This window comes from Tursiops truncatus, chromosome 14 (assembly GCF_011762595.2).
Source record: "Tursiops truncatus isolate mTurTru1 chromosome 14, mTurTru1.mat.Y, whole genome shotgun sequence".
NCBI classification, from domain to species: Eukaryota; Metazoa; Chordata; class Mammalia; order Artiodactyla; family Delphinidae; genus Tursiops; species Tursiops truncatus.
The window spans coordinates 48,858,394-48,878,446 of NC_047047.1; the positions used below are offsets into that span (position 1 = coordinate 48,858,394).

The 20,053-nt window shown below is 40.4% G+C and overlaps 1 protein-coding gene across 2 annotated transcripts in view; it reads left to right on the forward strand.

The window, feature by feature from the left end:
- FSHR (follicle stimulating hormone receptor) overlaps nt 1–20,053 on the forward strand; it is a 163,198-nt gene that overhangs the window by 123,438 nt on the left and 19,707 nt on the right. The window contains exons 5-6 of one of the 2 annotated variants that reach the window (XM_019942510.3): nt 15,363–15,434; nt 16,613–16,690. In XM_019942510.3, coding sequence (XP_019798069.1) covers nt 15,363–15,434; nt 16,613–16,690 — 150 coding nt within the window. The remainder of the gene's footprint in view (nt 1–15,362; nt 15,435–16,612; nt 16,691–20,053) is intronic. The other variant, XM_019942511.3, reaches the window with a different exon arrangement.

Genomic DNA, 20,053 nt, shown 5'->3' on the forward strand with positions numbered 1-20,053 from the left:
CACAGAGTTCAACTCCCCTTTCCAATTCTACACCCCGTTCCAATGTGTGGGGTTTCCCCTCACACATCCAAGCAATTCTCAGACACCAGCTGGGTGCCCTACGATTCAATAAGACTGTCCCCCTTCAGGCACCAATTGCAAGTCCAGGTTGTCACCTGTGCTCCTGACCAAACAGCTATAGATTGGAGCTTCCAATGACCCCTCTTTGAGTTTGGTTAATTTGCTAGAAAGGCTCACAGAACTCAGGAAACATTTTGCTTACTAGATTACCAGCTTATTATAAAAGGACACAACTTAGGAACAGCCGAATGGAAGAGATGCATAGGGCAAGGTATGGGGAAAGGATTCAGAGCTTCCATGCCTTCTCCAAGCCCACCATGCTCCCCACCCAGAAGGTCTATGCCAGGAAGGGGAATGGAGACCAAATACATATTTTGTATCATAAATAACCATATCACACCCCTCATGAAGAAACCCAGCCACACAGACACATTTCCAAAGGTAGGCAACCAAGTGCTTTGCAGTACAATTCATTCTTCGGTCTGGTCACTGTAGGAGCACAAACTTTAGAGTCAGAAAGATGTGGATTCAACCTCTAGCTCTGCCCCCTTATGTGCATCTTTGCGAAAGTGACTGGACCTCTCGGCTAAGCCTCCTCCACTCTGATATGAGGATGGTAATGATACCCATCTCCTAAGGTAGAGGAGAGGAATAAATAAAATAATCGATGTTAAGTGCTTGGTGTGGTACCTGGTACATAGGAAGTGTTGAATAAATGTTGACCGTTATTATTATTAATCCTATACCTACTTTCCCAAGCAACACAGCACAAACCTATTACTATTTCCACCTGGAAGCTCTTCAGAATCACAGGCTTCTCTTCCCAAGCAAAATATCCTACATAGTGAACAATACGGTCTTGACTCTTCACCCCATCAGCTAAAAAAAACACCAAAAAACAACAACAAAAACCCTATATCCCAAAATAAGTTTATTTATAAAGTAGATACATATATACACAAAAATTATATTTTGAAGTATGAAATAAAGGTGAATAAATCATATGTTTTACATGTACACCTTGCCTTATTATATACCATTTTATATGGCACAATAAGCCTAGTTTGCTCTAATTATAACAATATTTTAGAGAAAGCAATACCATAGGATGTGTTTCATTATTATTTTTTTATTTTTATTTTTTTGCAGTACGCGGGCCTCTCACTGCTGTGGCCTCTCCCGCCGCGGAGCACAGGCTCCGGATGTGCAGGCCCAGTGGCCATGGCTCACAGGCCCAGCCACTCCACGGCATGTGGGAATCTTCCCGGACCGGGGCACGAACCCGCGTCCCCTGCATCGGCAGGCGGACTCCCAACCACTGCGCCACCAGGGAAGCCCCTGTTTCGTTATTTTTTAATCCTTAGTTTAACACTCAGAAAAGCAATTCACAGGTCATTTCAATAATAGATTTCAATGGCTGTCAAAGCTGAGAACAAAACCTCACTAAAACAAATAGGTCTAATGGAAGACCAGCCTATAGCTGCACTCTGAGTCACCCAGACTCCATGTTCAATCCTACTCTTTCATGCAAATATTTTTATGAAATTCAGCTAGTAAATTTTCTTCCCTAATGCCAATCAGATGTTCTTACAAACCTGAATGATGTTGTATTTTTATATTTCTAATCAAAGTGTTCAAAACCCAGTGAAAAAATATAAACACGTTAGAAAATTGCATATCCTTGTTTTTAAAATATGCAATGAGTTTTCATAACTGACGACATGCATCATTTTCAGCAATAAATTAATTTCCATTTTTCCCCAAATTCTTTCCTTTGAAATGCTGTTGTATTCTTCCTCATTATTAATACATCACCTTTCCCTTAAAGAGATAAATCAAATATGTCTAATTTGAAAATATCGGCTTTGTAACATTATTTCTGATAGTCATTTTTCATCACAGAAAAACTCAACCGATTGGAACACTTGTACTTTCTTTTAATTTGTAAGTCATCTTCCATTTTGTCAACTCTGTAGTAATTTTCCTCGAGATGACCAACAAGCCTCTAGGTAATAGTATGATCAGGACCCAGACACTAAACAGAATCTGACAGGCAAGAAGGTTTATCCAGGCAGGTTTGTCCAAAGAAGAAGGAGGAAATTAGAGAAAGGTGGAAGGAGGAATCTGGGAAATTCAGCTGCGGCTTCCAGTGGTTGCAACAGGGCACAGAGAGCCTCAGGCAGCAGATAACAGACCAGCCTGCCCAGGCATCATGGAGGTCCCACAAGGACAACAAGGACCCAGACACGGAAACAGCATCTCAGTGCCCAAGAGAACTGGGGGAAAGCAAGGCATGGCCCAGGTTCTAGGGAAACCAGGAAATCAGACAAGGTCTCAGTTATAGCAATGGAATGTGACTGAACCATGACCAATAACAGTGCCTGGACACAGCGCTAAGGTTTCCTGTTAGGTAAATCTTATTTCCCTGAGTAATAGATAAAGGATCTGAGTCCTACAGACTTCAACTAACTCCTTACGGACATACAGCTTAAAAAGTGGTACAGTCAGGACTTGAACCCAGATCCTCTAGCAACAGAGCTGCTAGTTTAAAGCTATGCTACTCGTCCTATCTGAGAAGAGGACCAGAGCCCGACTGTTTAACCAGAATATTAGGTCAAAACAGAATCTGCAGCCAGGCTAATAAGGCTGAGATCTTCAAAATCCTGCCTTCGGGCTCATTAAATTCCCCCTGATTGCTAAGGAGTCTGGTTTCCATGGAGACTGAGGCAAGTCTGATCTGAATATGAGTTAAATATTTCCAGCTTTGAAGACATGAGACTGGGGAGGCAGGAAACAAGGCTCTCCCACTGTCTCAGGTAATTCCTTACCCAAGATCATTTTACAGAAAGAGAAACCGAGGCTCTGAAAAAGTAAGTGAACTGCTCAGCGCCATCCAACTAGTGAGACAGAAAGCACCTAAATCCAGGGTCCCTCATCTTACGTCTAAGGCCCTTTCCATTGAACTACAGCTTATTACACACACTCCCATCTAACGCCAAGCTTACGTGATTTTACACCTAATCAAATCTTTATTTAATGATTTGGAAAGTATATGTTAGCATCTTTTCTAATGGTGTAGGTAGAGATGCAAATTCCCAGTCAATAAGGATCTACAGTTAATAGGAAACTCAATATCAGTGAGCCTCAAAAGGTAAGGAGGCTTCTCATAGATTAATTAAGTATAGTCCATGATTCTCCTTCTTATGTATCATTGGATAACTAACTTCTCCCAGAGTGGTCAGAAGGAAGAAGTACATTTTATGTAAGAGACAGAAAAGTGTAATTAAAAATGTAAAAAAATAAGGGAGACAAAGACTTAAATTAGGTGCAAACAAAGCTTATATCACGGGAAATCAATTAGAAGATGGAAAAAGGAGTTCAAGTTCAAACCCTCAGTCTTGGTTTCTAGGAAATGTGCTTTGGCAAAAATAGTAAACCCCTAACGTAGACACACAACTGGCAGTGTCCCATTCTTAAATCAAATTTGCCTAAAATATCTCAGTGGGCCATTAAGGCCATGGTAGGGAATCTGTTTCTGCCTCCGTTCACAAACTAAAAGAAAACTGGTTCGCACCGTCTCAGAATTCAGCATTCCCTGCCACGGTGGATTCTGAGTGGAACAGAGATAAAGAATTGCATTCTTGGTTAGCATGTGTGATGGAGAGTGGTATGTTGTTCTACCTGACTTTTCTCAGTTCAGTGAGTTATGCAGTAGGTTCTCAGTAACTACCCATTGGTTTGTCCTGACCACTACTGTGAAGTCAGGGTTATGGGATGGTGCAAATATGGGCCACCTCTGCTCAGGGGGTCCCCAAGTGTTCTTACTTCCCATTACAGCACCTCAGAGTGGCTTCTAAACACTTAGGCATCAAGTCCTTTACCTGGTCTTAAAGATTCTTGAGATACTGCCTCCTCCTTCCCCTTCCATCCTCTTTTCCTCTGTGTCCCACCTCCTATAAACCTCCTGTGGTCTAAGCTACACACACTCACTTCCCTAGTTCAGGCCAGTAAGCTTCATACTCTCTCAGAAATCTGGTTTGCTCTCCTTCCTTGACTAATCCAACCCATACTGCTCTCCCATTCCCTGAACTCTTAAGACACTCACAGTCAGTAACATAGATTTTAGCACTAGACCTGTCTGAGTATTTCCACTATACTAGTCTTAACTCCTCAATTCACCTGCAAACCCTGAAGACATGGGTCTTTGGTGGTTTGGGCATGGTCTTTGGTGTCCTCTCTTGGATGGGATGGAGGTTGTATGAAGAGAAGATGTATAGCCCAATGCAAAACAAGTAAGCACACACACACTATAAATTTAAGAAAAAACAACCCACCAGCACTGTTGAAGATTCATGAAAGCACTAATGATGTTTAGGACAATGAGCCTTAGAGCTTTGGGGTCAACTGTTCATGAAAGCAAGTATAGTATCTAGTTAGGGAGCAGGACATAGTGGGACTGGTTCCCATCAATTGAAGGGACCTCACTAAGTTCATCCTGGAAGGCGAAGTACCCATTTTCATCACTGTAGCCTCAAGACTGGCGACAGTTAGGCATGAAAGGTGTTAACACCAGCTCAGAATGTTGACTAGAGAGGCCTGTGAGCCAGTTTCCTTTCTTTAGAAGATCCATTTGCAGAACTTAAATTTGCTGACATTTGGCCCTCAGGCCTTTACCTGTTCTTGAAGATAAACTGCGGTTGAATGAATCAAAATAATTTCACAGCAAACAGTCATCTGACCAAAGCAAACCCATTGAGACATAGAGCTCCTAGCTGATTACCCACTTCCAGCCTCCAACAGACATGAATTTATTGATCAAAGGGGAAAAATGAATTGAAAACTAAGTGTTCATCTGAACTCCATTTCCTGAGTTACCTTGGGGCTATGGAGAGTTTCAGCTGTAGAGTTATTACCAATAATCCATCTCACTAGATGGTCACTAGATCTTTTTAAGTGCCTTAAACTCAGAACTACTGGAATAATCTTAGCCATTTTTGCTGTGTGTTTTCTTTTCTATAAAGACCAAAAATTTCAGTGTGCATCTATAGACACTTATAGATGTCCCATAAGTATAGTGGCTTTGGGAGCTCATACTATTGATATTAAATAATGTACTTGTACTCTTCTCATTGACAATCATAAATTCTTCCCTCCTTTAATTATATAAAATTCTTACTCATTCACTAACAGAAAGAGAGCCAAGTTGTTATCCATATAACGTCAAATCAGTTAGGTGTGATGAACACAGCTAGTGAATGATTCCTTTTTTGTGCTCATCTCTTGACAGCCCATAACACACTGCCTGGCCTGATACACATCAAGCACTATACATGTGCCAACCACTGTGAAAACGTTGAGTTTTCAGAAGAAACATTGAGTTTTCAGATTTCCATCATCATGTCGTTCACAATCTGGTTGAAGAGACAGACGTTGAATAGACACATGAACGCAAGCTAATATACAATTGAGAATCTTGATGAGTGCTAATAAGGGAAAAGTGCTAAAAAGGAATATGATTATACTGGGAATAAATCAGAACCTTAATTTAGACTGGCAATCAGGGAGCTCTTCTCTGAAGAAACAACATTTATAACTGAACCCTGAAGGATGGGTTGAGGTTGGCCAGGTGAAGTGTGGGTGGTGAGCCTTCCAGATAGAGCATGTGCAAATGCCTGGATACAGGGAAGAACTTAGTGCATGTGAAGAACTGAAAGAAAGCCACTGGTGCTGAAGTGAATTGGGTGAATGGCATGAGTCGAGGGTTCAAGTGTAAGTAGGAAGGAGTATAAATTTTACTATAGGAAACAACTAAAGAAAAGCAGAGGACTAATGTCAGCTTATTTACATTTTTTAAAAGAATGCTCTGTGTGCTGTATGGAGAATGGGTTTGAAAAGACAAGATTAAATGTGTGGAAAGGAGGAGACTATTGCAGAAATCTAGAGGAAAGATGATGGTGGCTTGTTCTAGAATGATGATGATCTCAGTCGAGATGGAAGAAACTGTATGGAAATGGAAACTAAGAGGATGTTGAGATGGACTGGATGTTGGGGAATGAGGGTGACGAAGCCAAGTTTAATGCCACATTTCTAACAAATAACTGATAGATGGGAGTGCTGTTTATGAGGAAGAATTGAGAGGAGCAGTTCTGTGAAAGTGATGGTGGGAACTAGTTTAGTTTGCTATGTCAATGAGACATTCAGAAGAGAATATGTAAAGTAAACTTTAATTAGGATAAACTAGAGAGGTCAGAAGCCAAGTATAAATCTAGGAGTCGTCATCATATTGATACTACTTGAAGCCATGGGAAATGAGACCTTCCCAGCAAGACTATAGAGAAAAAAGGCAGAAGGCTCCGGAGTATGTCTAGAGGAGGGGGCGTCAACAACAAAAAACTTAAAAGGAGTAACAAAGAAAGAGGTGGAATAATAGAAAAGTGTGATTGGACAGAAACTAATAGAAGAGAGAGTCTGGCAGAGAGTACTGAATTCTCCTGAAAGGTCTAAAAAATGAGAATTTAAATTGTTCATTAGATTCATTGTTTATGGGTTGGTAGATTTGGGGCATGACAAAAGTAGTTTCAGTGGAGGGGTACAGAATGAAAACAAACTGGGGCATCCTCAACAAATTAAAGAGGAATAGAACATGAGAAAATGAAGATAGCATACGCAGACAACTCTTTCTAGAAACTTTACTGTAAAAGAAGCAAGAGAAACAAGGCTGGGCTGCAAGTGGAGACAGATTTGGAGTGAAGGCAAATGGCAACCATCAGTGAGTCTGTGTAAAATGTGAAATTCAGTACAAGTTAGTATCGGTCTCAGTCTAGGTGATCCAAAATATGTCTGAGCAAGGACTTAACAAGTGAGTATTTTATTTTACATTCAAACTGGAGAAAAGAGATTAGATGACTAAGAAGGAATGAGGGAAAGGCAACTCAAGAATGTATTATCAGCTGAACGCCACCAGGAAATCAAGGCCCAATTATGCTAGAGCCCATCTAAGCTGTCATTTATAATACATTAAGAGTTGTTCACCCAGGGAGTGGAAGAGTTCGCCACTAGAAGAGTTGCCTATGGGGTCCTAACTCCCTTGTACCTCCCAATCTGCCCCATGCCTCAAAATAGTTGAGCAGATTCCCATAAGGGTCCCACTCAGAGGTGGTAGAGGAGCCGAGGATACAGAATGAGAGATACTCAGCATAACTGAGGGCCAGTGTCTGCTAAGTTAAATCCGTATGTACATGGTTGCTATGGTAACCGCTAGAGTAAAAGATGGAGCAAGAGGATGTGAAGCAGGGCTCAGCGGTGTCTGATATAATATCTACCTTGATATTCACACACTCCACAGCCTTTCCAGTCTGGAAAGATGAAATGGCTTGCGTCTAGTTCATGCCAGAGCTGGCATGTACTTTCTCCTGATTCCTGGCCTCCAGACCTCCTTGCCTCTGTTTAAGATTAATTACTCCAAGTATCCGTGATACCTGACAAGTAAATTCACTGCATAAGCGTTTTAATACATTCTTCGTGACAGAAGCAAGAAATGTTTTAGAACCAACAACCAATTAACCTAATATTTTATGAGCACATACTGTATTCCCGATCTGCACCAGTAGTATAGATTGTCAAAGAATATTAAGTATGGTCCTTGCTTTGATGTCTCATTAAAAGAATACTGCATAGACCCATGGGAAGACATCTAAAAATAGTAGAAGGCTGGATATGATTATATAACAAATGTAGAATAAGCCTGTGTCAAGCTAGCAGATATTTAGTTATGGCAATGTTTCCGTTGGAACTTCTCTGAGTAGAAACTCAGAGGTGGTGGAGAGCAATCATGGAAGTTATTTGTTTTGGTTAGAAACTTCAAACTCCAAATGTTAACAGAAGCTATCTCTGGGTAGTGAAACTAGAAGTGATTTTTACTGTCTGCTGTAGATGTTTCCATATTTTCCATAAGTTTCACAATGTATTCCTTTTATATTCAAAGAATATACTTTTTAAAATAACCAAAGGATGTTGAGCCACTAGAACTCTCGTACATTGCTAGTGAGAGTGCAAAATGGTAGAGCCACTTTGGAAAACAGTTGGGCAGTTTCTAATAAAGTTAAACATACACTTACCATCGACCTAGTAATCCCACTCATACGTAGTTACCCAAGAAAAGTAGAAACGTTCCCTCTCTCCCTCCCTCCCTCCCTCCCTGTCAGTCTCAGTCTCTGTCTCTGTCTCTCTGTCTGTCTCTCTCTCTCTCTCTCTCTCTCACACACACACACACACACACACACACACACACACACTCACACACACATTATACACAAATGCTTAAAGCAGCTTTTTTATAATCACAAAAACTGGAAACAACCTACATGTCCTTCAACCTACGAATGAATAAACCAACTGTGGTATATCCTTACAATGGAAGACTAATCTGCAATAAAAAACAGCGAACTACTGGGACTTCCCTGGTGGTCCACCAGGTAAGACTCCATCTCCCAATGCAGGGGGCCCAGGTTCGAACCCTGGTCAGGGTACTATATCCCCCATGCATGCCGCAACTAAGACCCAGAGCAGCCAATATAAATTAAATAATATTAAAAAAAAAAAAACAGTGAACTACTGATACATACAATAACACGGAAGACTCTCAAATGCATTATACTGTATGAAAGAAGTTCCATAACATATGGTTGCACTGATATGACATTTTGGAAAAGGCAAAATTATAGAAATAGAAACTGATCAGTGGTTGGTAGGAATAGGAAGTAGAAGGAGAGGTAACTACAAAGGGAAACACAACATAACTTGGAGCGTTCTGGAACTTGGCTGTATCTTGAGTGTGTCAGTATTTAAACAGCTGTACATGCTTGTGTTCACTCAGGTCTCTACACAAAACAATTTATTTTTCACTGTGAAAATTTTTAAAGTAAATAACACAACAAATTCCTAACAAAAGCACGTTAACAGCTCTTTCCCACAAATAAACAAAGGGAGACGATCTCAAGGGCTATTGAAATAATCAAAGGAAGAACTGACCAAAACGGGTTCTGTGTGGATCACTTGGGAACCAAGAAGGAGCAAAACATCTGAGAACCATTACAGGTTCTCAGGGACCTGTAGGGAGAATGCATTGGCTTTCTGAAGACAGAAGCAGAGAACAAGACACTAAAGTCTCCTCTAGAATCATAAACCCAAAAGAACAAGACACTAAAGTCTCCTCTAGAATCATAAACCCAAAAGACACACGATCTTTCACAATGATGAGTGCACCGGTGAAGGTTCGTTAGATTGCAGGCAACTAAGACCAACTTTGTCTTAGGTAAGGCACACAGAGAAAAGGGAAATGGGAGTGGGAAGGAACTGGAAGGATTCTGAGTAACCTACAGGAGCCCGGGAAATACTGAAGAACAGTGTGTCAGACAACTGTCATGGGTCAACTTGAAAATCTTTTTCACCACTGCTACGGAAGCCAGTTCCACCCAAATTTCAACCAGCTTAATGCAGCTTAATTTCAACTGTAGAGCAGCTACTCTGGCCTTGTGTACCTCTCATTTCTAGTCCTGGGGCTTCTTCTACACCACTGTAAGTGATGACCAGTAGGAATTTGCTGGGTACCCACAAGTGTGCACGTCACAGTGGACTTAACACCATGGGGATACCTTCCACCAACAGGAAATACTAGTCTGTGGATAAATGCCTCCCCTTTTCCCCCATTCAGAGCAATAGTTCTGATACCCATTTTGAAAATCTCCTAAGTCAAGTCCTTGGCATTAAAGACCAGTCACTAGTAGTGGTTGACAACTCAATACAGTACAATAACTCATTCTTGTACTGATTCCCTTTCTTCCATCCCTGTTTCATTCCACCTGTCCCAAACTCTCTGAACACATATTATCAAATATACTAAATGCAAGCCAGCTTTTATCTCAGGCTCTGCTTCCTGGGGAACCCAGGTCAAGACACACAGGCCTTGGAAATGATCCAATATAGCTCTGGAAATCTCAGCTGTAGAAATATGTGGACTTTCGCTTGAGAGTGATGGTATCAGTGGACTCATCTGTAACCAACCTTCAACTTCTTCCCAGGAGAGGGTCTGATGAGCCCAGCTTAGGTCACATACATACTCTGAGGTCAAAGGATATGGAACTCATGCCCTAATCTCAACAGAATCACTTGGAGAAGAGGCAGTTCTTCAAAGAGTATGTGGAAATTGGAAACAGGGGATGATTTAGGAAAATTCTGTTTTCTAGTTGCAAGCTGCTTTTGGATCATGTTAATTTATCTTTGTTTAAGATAACATTAACATTAAAAACACCAACATCCGAATTATAGGTGTCCCAGAAGAAGAAAAGAAAAAGAAAGGGACTGAGAAAATATTTGAAGAGATTATAGTTGAAAACTTCCCTAATATGGGAAAGGAAATAGTTAATCAAGTCCAGGAAGCACAGAGAGTCCCATACAGGATAAATCCAAGGAGAAACACGACAAGACACATATTAATCAAACTATCAAAAATTAAATACAAAGAAAACATACTAAAAGCAGCAAGGGAAAAACAACAAATAACACACAAGGGAATCCCCATAAGAACAACAGCTGATCTTTCAGCAGAAACTCAGCAAGCCAGAAAGGAGTGGCAGGACATATTTAAAGAGATGAAGGAGAAAAACCTACAACCAAGATTACTCTACCCAGCAAGGATCTCTTCAGATTTGATGGAGAAATTAAAACCTTTACAGACAAGCAAAAGCTGAGACAGCTCAGGACCAACAAACCAGCTTTAAAACAAATGCTAAAGGAACTTCTCTAGGCAGGAAACACAAGAGAAGGAAAAGACCTACAATAACAAACCCAAAACAATTAAGAAAATGGGAATAGGAACATACATATCGATAATTACCTTAAATGTAAATGGATTAACTGCTCCCACCAAAAGACACAGACTCACTATATGAATACAAAAACAGGACCTGTATATTTGCTGTGTAAAACAGAACCACTTCAGACCTAGGGACACATACAGACTGAAAGTAAGGGGATGGAAAAAGATATTCCATGCAAATGGAAATCAAAAGAAAGCTGGAGTAGCAATTCTCATATCAGACAAAATAGACTTGAAAATAAAGACTATTACAAGAGACAAAGAAGGACACTACATAATGATCAAGGGATCAATCCAAGAAGAAGATATAACAATTGTAAATATTTATGCACCCAACATAGGAGCACCTCAATACATAAGGCAATTACTAACAGCCATAAAAGGGGAAATCGACAGTAACACAATCACAGTAGGGAAATTTAACACCCCACTTTCACCAATGGACAGATCATCCAAAAAGAAAATAAACAAGGAAGCACAAGCTTTAAATGATACATTAAACAAGATGGACTTAATTGATATTTATAGGACATTCCATCCAAAAATAACAGAATACACATTCTTCTCAAGTGCTCATGGAACATTCTCCAGGATAGATCATATCTTGGGTCACAAATCAACCCTTGGTAAATTTAAGAAAACTGAAATCGTATCAAGTATCTTTTCCGACCACAATGCAATGAGACTAGATATCAATTACAGGAAAAGATCTGTAAAAACTACAAACACATGGAGGCTAAACAATACACTACTTAATAACGAAGTGATCACTGAAGAAATCAAAGAGGAAATCAAAAAATACCTAGAAACAAATGACAATGGAGACACGATGACCCAAAACCTACGGGATGCAGCAAAAGCACTTCTAAGAGGGAAGTTTATAGCAATACAATCCTACCTTAAGAAACAGGAAACATCTTGAATAAACAATCTAACCTTGCACATAAAGCAATTAGACAAAAAAGAACAAAAAACCCCAAAGTTAGCAGAAGGAAAGAAATCATAAAGATAGATCAGAAAGAAATGAAAAAGAAATGAAGGAAATGATAGCAAAGATCAATAAAACTAAAAGCTGGTTCTTTCAGAAGATAAACAAAATTGATAAACCATTATCCAGACTCATCAAGAAAAAAATGGAGAAGACTCAAATCAATAGAATTAGAAGTGAAAAAGGAGAAGTAACAACTGACACTGCAGAAATACAAAGGATCATGAGAGATTACTACAAGCAACTCTATGCCAATAAAATGGACAACCTGGAAGAAATGGACAAATTCTCAGAAATGCACAACTGCCAAGACTGAACCAGGAAGAAATAGAAAATATGAACAGACCAATCACAAGCACTGAAATTGAAACTGTGATTAAAAATCTTCCAACAAACAAAAGCTCAGGACCAGAGGGCTTCACAGGTGAATCCTATCAAACATTTCGAGAAGAGCTAACACCATCCTTCTCAAACTCTTCCAAAATATAGCAGAGGGAGAAACACTCCCAAACTAATTCTACAAGGCCACCATCACCCTGATACCAAAACCAGACAAGGATGTCACAAAGAAAGAAAACTACAGGCCAACATCACTGATGAACATAGATGCCAAAATCCTCAACAAAATACTAGCAAACAGAATCCAACAGCACATTAAAAGGATCATACACCATGATCAAGTGGGGTTTATTCCAGGAATGCAAGGATTCTTCAATATACGCAGATCAATCAATGTGATACACCATATTAACAAACCGAAAGAGAAAAACCATATGATCATCTCAATAGATGCAGAGAAAGCTTTCGACAAAATTCAACACCCGTTTATGATAAACCCCCCCCAGAAAGGAGGCATTGAGGGACCTTTCCTCAACATAATAAAGGCCATATATGACAAGCCCACAGCCAACATCGTCCTCAATGGGGAAAAACTGAAACCATTTCCACTAAGATCAGGAACAAGACAAGGTTGCCCACTCTCACCACTCTTATTCAACATAGTTTTGGAAGTTTTAGCCACAGCAATCAGAGAAGAAAAGGAAATACAAGGAATCCAAATCGGAAGAGAATAGGTAAAGCTGTCACTTTTGGCAGATGACATGATACTATACATAGAGAATCCTAAAGATGCTACCAGAAAACTACTAGATCTAATCAATGAATTTGGTAAAGTAGCAGGATACAAAATTAATGCACAGAAATCTCTGGCATTCCTATACACTAATGATGAAAAATCTGAAAGTGAAATTAAGAAAACACTTCCATTTACCACTGCAACAAAAAGAATAAAATATCTAGGAATAAACCTACCTAAGGAGACAAAAGACCTGCATGCAGAAAATTATAAGACACTGATGAAAGAAATTAAAGATGATACAAATAGATGGAGAGATATACCATGGTCTTGGATTGGAAGAATCAACATTGTGAAAATGACTCTACTACCCAAAGCAATCTACAGATTTAATCAAATCCCTACCAAATTACCACTGGCATTTTTCACAGAACTAGAACAAAAAATTTCACAATTTGTATGGAAACACAAAAGACCCCGAATAGCCAAAGCAATCTTGAGAACGAAAAATGGAGCTGGAGGAATCAGGCTCCCTGACTTCAGACTATACTACAAAGCTACAGTAATCAAGACAGTATGGTACTGGCACAAAAACAGAAATATAGATCAATGGAACAGGATAGAAAGGCTAGAGATAAACCCACGCACATACGGTCACCTTATCTTTGGTAAAGGAGGCAAGAATATACAGTGGAGAAAAGACAGCCCCTTCAATAAGTGGTGCTGGTAAAACTGGACAGGTACATGTAAAAGTATGAAATTAGAACACTCCCTAACATCATACACAAAAATAAGCTCAAAATGGATTAAAGACCTAAGTGTAAGGCCAGACACTATCAAACTCTTAGAGGAAAACACAGGCAGAACACTCTATGACATAAATCACAGCAAGATCCTTTTGACCCACCTCCTAGAGAAATGGAAATAAAAACAAAAATAAACAAATGGGACCTAATGAAACTTCAAAGCTTTTGCACAGCCAAGGAAACCATAAACAAGACCAAAAGACAACCCTCAGAATGGGAGAAAATATTTGCAAATGAAGCAACTGACAAAGGATTCATCTCCAAAATTTACAAGCATCTCATGCAGCTCACTATCAAAAAAACAAACAACCCAATCCAAAAATGGGCAGAAGACCTAAATAGACATTTCTCCAAAGAAGATATACAGACTGCCAGCAAACACATGAAAGAATGTTCAACATCATTAATCATTAGAGAAATGCAAATCAAAACTACAATGAGATATCATCTCACACCAGTCAGAATGGCCATCATCAAAAAATCTAGAAACAATAAATGCTGGAGAGGGTGTGGAGAAACGGGAACACTCTTGCACTGCTGGTGGGAATGTGAATTGGTTCAGCCACTATGGAGAACAGTATGGAGGTTCCTTAAAAAACTACAAATAGAACTACCATATGACCCAGCAATCCCACTACTGGGCATATACCCTGAGAAAACCATAATTCAAAAAGAGTCATGTACCAAAATGTTCATTGCAGCTCTATTTACAATAGCCAGGACATGGAAGCAACCTAAGTGTCCATCAACAGATGAATGGATAAAGATGTGGCACATGTACAATGGAATATTACTCAGCCATAAAAAGAAACGAAATTGAGTTATTTGTAGTGAGGTGGATGGACCTCGAGTCTGTCGTACAGAGTAAAGTAAGTCAGAAAGGAAAACAAATACCGTATGCTAACACATATATATCGAATCTAAGAAAAAAAAAAAGGTCATGAAGAACCTAGGGGCAAGACTGGAATAAACACAGAGACCTACTAGAGAAGAGACTTGAGGATATGGGGAGGGGGAAGGGTAAGCTCTGACAACGTGAGAGAGTGGCATGGACACATATACACTACCAAACATAAAATAGATAGCTAGTGGGAAGCAGCCGCATAGCACAGGGAGATCAGCTTTGTGACCACCTAGAGGGGTGGGACAGGGAGGGTGGGAGGGAGGGAGACACAAGAGGGAAGAGATATGGGAAGATATGTATATGTATAGCTGATTCACTTTGTTATAAAGCGGAAACTAACACACCATAGTAAAGCAATTATACTCCAATAAAGATGTTAATAAAAAAAAAAAAAGGTATGCCTTGTGGTATACTAGCAGATCTTTGTGCCTGAAGTGTAAGTTTCCTTTCTCTAAGGTATCAGTAGCTTCCTATATCCTGGTTAGAGTCTTAAAATAGAAAACATTAGCATGATTCAGGTGTATTATGGGATTTTCTGGTAGGTTTTTCTGAAAGCTCAAAATTGATATTTTGAATTTGGAAAGCTTAGACTCTAGCAATTGTTAAAATAACCAGCTTCGTTTTTCACTCACTCTCAGTTTGTCTCTTTCTAGGTTAATATCCAACACAGGTATTAAGCACTTGCCAGCTGTTCACAAGATTCAATCTCTCCAAAAGGTGTTACTGTAAGTTTGAAGAGTGGTTACCAACTCTTTACTCGATAGCTGTCGTGCCCAACAGCCTCTGGGCCTGTAATATGCACTGTGTAGTCTACATCCTCCAAAGATGTTGCTCTGGGTGAGCAGAGGTAGGAAGGCAAACAGCAAGTGTCCTCGGTTTTACCTTAAGACCAGCTAATCTCAGTTTGGAGAAAGTCAGCAGGCTCCTCAGTAAGACAGTTGTCAACAGAGCCAGCTTGTAGCAAATCAGGAAGTCTCTCCTTTCTTCACTGTTTAGTACCTTACACACCTCCCTCCTGTAACCCCCTTTGTCTTCTATCATCGTCTCCTCTTCCCTCCAGAATTCCCATGCTGCCCTAAGCATAAAGAAACCACCTGACAAACTCACAGTGAAGTGTTAATGACGATGTATTTTGAAAGAGCAAGAGAAAAGGCAATGTATAATAGCAAGTTTATTTTCAATAGTGAAATTGTAAGAATCTGGACAGACCCAAAAGGAAGAGGTAGGGAAGAGATGCAATGAGCTAAGGAAGGAAGGAGAGAGGGAGGGAGAGGGAAAACTAGAGAATATCCCCCATTTCTCAAATTGTTCCAAGCAATTTACTCCTTTTACATTTACATGTTAGATCAGACCCAACAGGGAAGCTTCAGAGGATGAGGGGTACAAACAGAAAACTGAGACTTTCTTCATCCTTTCAGTCAGAAGGAGAAAAACCAATGATAAAAATTTCTGTGACCCAAGGAGAACAGAGGAAGGAAACTAGCTTTGAGAAGGGGATTGAGATGGAGGAAGATGAAGGCCCAAGTAAGGTGGATGGAGAAGTTTGGTCTGGAGATGAAAGGTCAGCTTAAGTGACTTTGTCCTATTGATCAGGTACCAACTGTGGAGGCAAGGGTAACAAATGAGTCTGTTAGAACCTCAGCACAGTTGAATTAGCTAAGAAGACTTTCAGAGAGGGAAGAGGCTGCATGTCTGCAATTCCATTGTTAAGAAGAACTGATATACTAAACGTAAATGAGATGCCATTCATCTCCCAAACACTGAGCTCATCAACCTTCAGAACAACAGCTATTCCAACATTACCTCAGCTAAAGACTACAACCATGCCAAGTAGACTGCTTGCGGGGAGATGACATGGAGTGGAGCTGACATAAATACCTAATTTGTCTGTACTTTCTTCTAGAGACATTCAAGATAATATAAACATCCACACAGTTGAAAGAAATTCTTTCGTGGGGCTAAGTTTTGAAAGTATGATTCTGTAAGTAAAGGAAAACACTCCAATGGAGGAACATTTGGTTTTTCCTGTAATGATTTCTTTCTCATAATGGTATGCTCCTTTTATTGTTTGGGTAACTTTGGCATTTCACCTTTCCAGTTTCTCTCTGGTTCTGTGTTTTTCTCTCATTTCCCATCTTTACATTTCCAAATCACAACATGGAGACATGTTAATAATGTATGATTCTGTGGTGCAACTCACGTATTTAAAATTGCTCTTTGAATGATGGTCTCCTGTGACGCAACATCTGTTCTGAGGGCCAGAACAACTCACGCATCAATGAAGCTAGTTACTGCCTGGCAAGGCTTCTGTTGCCCAAAGAAAAAGACCAAGAAGGAGTCTGAATCAAGAAGACACGGATATCCCCTCATAACCATGCCAAGCAGCTTCTGGTCAGCCCCACGCTGAGCATATAAGATGACTTCTCATTTTCTTGAAACAATCACGTTTTTTAATGAGCTTGAGTTAATCTCTCTGACTTTGGGGACAGTTTTTAAGCGCACTCTGCATTATTAACGGACTACCTTCTAATTGTTTGTGCCAGTAGCCTGCGTGGCAGTTTACGCGCTTCCCGAGATGGCCAAGAAATAGGGCACTAGGGGTTACCCAAGTGTTTGTGGGATCCACGGAAGTTAGATGCATAGAATGACATTTGGGGAACTGGTAATTGCAATTACATCTGTAAGAAAAGTATTTTCTCTTTACATTTCACAAATGTTGTGTTTTTTTTTAAAATATACATGTGTTTCAATATGCTGATATGTACAAAAGGTAAGTTCTGGTCCAGAAAGAATTTTAGTCTTTCTCAAAGCAATAATATGATTTAGAGACCCATCTATATAAAAAAAAACAAAAAAGAGGAGCAAGGTGGTGGGAGGGGCCAGAGAGAAACTGTAGGCAGAGATGAGAACATACTGAAGAATAAAGCTAAGCAAAGTATTTGATGTAAATTTATTACAGAGAACAACAGAAAAGGTTTGAAAGAGATTAGCAGAGAAATAGGATGTATGAAGGAAAAAATAAAATCAAAGGCCTGTACTCAGAGTACATAGTAATGGGACAAAATTGTAGGTAATACCTAATCCTTTCCCTTAATATGCTCATGATATTTGGAATCTCTGTGTGTGTGTGTGTGTTGGAAAGAGTTGATGGGGTGTGAGAAGTATGAGAGAAAGGGAAAGCAAAGGAAAAAAGCAGCATGAAATATGTGCAAAATAAAAGCAATTGTTCTAAGCATAAAGAAGGTATAATGTGATTTGATGCGAGGCTTGAAGGAAGAGTTAAATGAGGGAAGGAAGGTAGGTGGCTGAGAAAGGATGTTGGGTCGAAGATGGCCATTAAAAGACGAGTGGGATTTAGCCACAGCATTGGCAAAGGACGAGCAGAGGAAACAGAATCTTCAAGGCCAAGGAGGTTAAAAAAAAAAAAAAAAAGCTAAAAAGGAACTTTTGGAAAATAGTGAGTACCTGAGTAATACCGGCCTGGTGTGCTGCAGCAAAAGGACTCCTTGGCTACATAATGGAGGGAGGAGCTTAGTGATAAATGTAATCAGTTGTACCTGGACGCTTGTGCTTCTTTAAATGTTGCTCTAGAGACTTCCCTGGTGGTGCAGTGGTTAAGAATCCACCTGCCAATGCAGGGGACACGGGTTCAAGCCCTGGTCCGGGAAGATCCCACATGCCGCGGAGCAACTAAGCCCGTGCACCACAACTACTGAGCCTGTGCTCTAGAGCCCGCAAGCCACAACTACTGAGCTCACATGCCACAACTACTGAAGCCTGCGTACCTAGAGCCCGTGCTCTGCTACAAGAGAAGCCACCGCAATGAGAAGATCACACACCGCAACGAAGAGTAGCCCCCGCTCGCCGCAACTAGAGAAAAGCCCCCACACAGCAACGAAGACCCAACGCAGCCATAAATAAATAAATAAATAAATTTATATTAAAAAAAGAAAGTTGCTCTAAACATATGTGTCATTTTTAAATATAGTGATTCAAAATTAGTTCATGTGGCAAGTTTATTAATACAGTTTTTTTTTTGGCTGTGGCACGCGGCTTGTGAGATCTTAGTTCCCTGAGCTGGGATTGAACCCAGGCCACAGCAGTGGAAGCACAGAGTCCTAACACTAGACCACCGGGGAACTCCCAGAGTATTTTTACAGAAAATATATAAGTGGTAACCTGAAATTAATACGATGTTAGATGTCCATTATCTCAATTTTTTTAAAAAGTCCGTTTGTATTAATAATGTTCTCACAGTTTTGCATACTGACACACATCCTTTTTGTCCAGAACATAAGACAGAAGGCAACCTGTCCTGATCTACCTAGTCTTAACTTTTCCCAAGTGGAGGAAAAGAATTTCAGGAAATAAGAACTTTGGAGAGTGTCCTGCAAGCCCAAAACTACAAAAGAAGCATAGAGATCATAGCCACTCTTCACTGATTCCTGTCCACGGATACTGTGTGGTTCCCCAGAGCTGAGAGCACACTCTCCTAGCGAGGACAGCTTTCTTAAGAGCCAGCATTTCTCAGACATGTCTCTAAAGGATAAATTCACATTTGTGAGAAATGCGTCTTTTTTTTTTTTTTTAAAACCTCAGATGGCCCTTAATCCATAGATAACAGAATCAGAAGATCCACACTCACCACAATTTAAGTCTCCAGTTGTGCCTAGTCCAGGCGCTATGTCTGGATGCAGGGGCACTTTCTCCTCCTAGGGACATCCACGGGTCCTCAGGAAAAAAAAAAAAAAAAAAGCCTGGGGCTTCCCTGGTGGCGCAGTGGTTGAGAGTTCGCCTGTCGACGCAGGGGACACGGGTTCGTGCCCCGGTCCGGGAGGATCCCACATGCCACGGAGCGGCTGGGCCCGTGAGCCATGGCCGCTGGGCCTGCGCGTCCGGAGCCTGTGCTCCGCAAAGGGAGAGGCCACAACACTGAGAGGCACGCGTGTCGCCAAAAAAAAAAAAAAAAAAAAGCCCAGCAAAATGGCTCTGATGACTGGAAAAGCTTTCTATACATTGGCATCTTTCAAAATCGTGAAGCCCTGTTCTATATATATAAATATATATTGTTTTCAAAACAGCCCGACAATGAAGGATTATCACACTTGGCTAGCAGCCACCCCTACTCTGCCCTGCAACCAGAAATTCTGAACAGGGAAATACCTAGCTATGGCCGACCAGCAGAATGGGCTAATTCAGAAGAGATGAAATGAGGTTACATGTGTGCCATCTCCCAGCACAGCCCGGCCACAGGAACTGCTCACTTCCTGTGCGTTTCCTCCCTTCCTCAGCTGGCTTCCATCTCACTTGCCTGCCCCTCAAGGAGATTTCATGGACCAGGTCC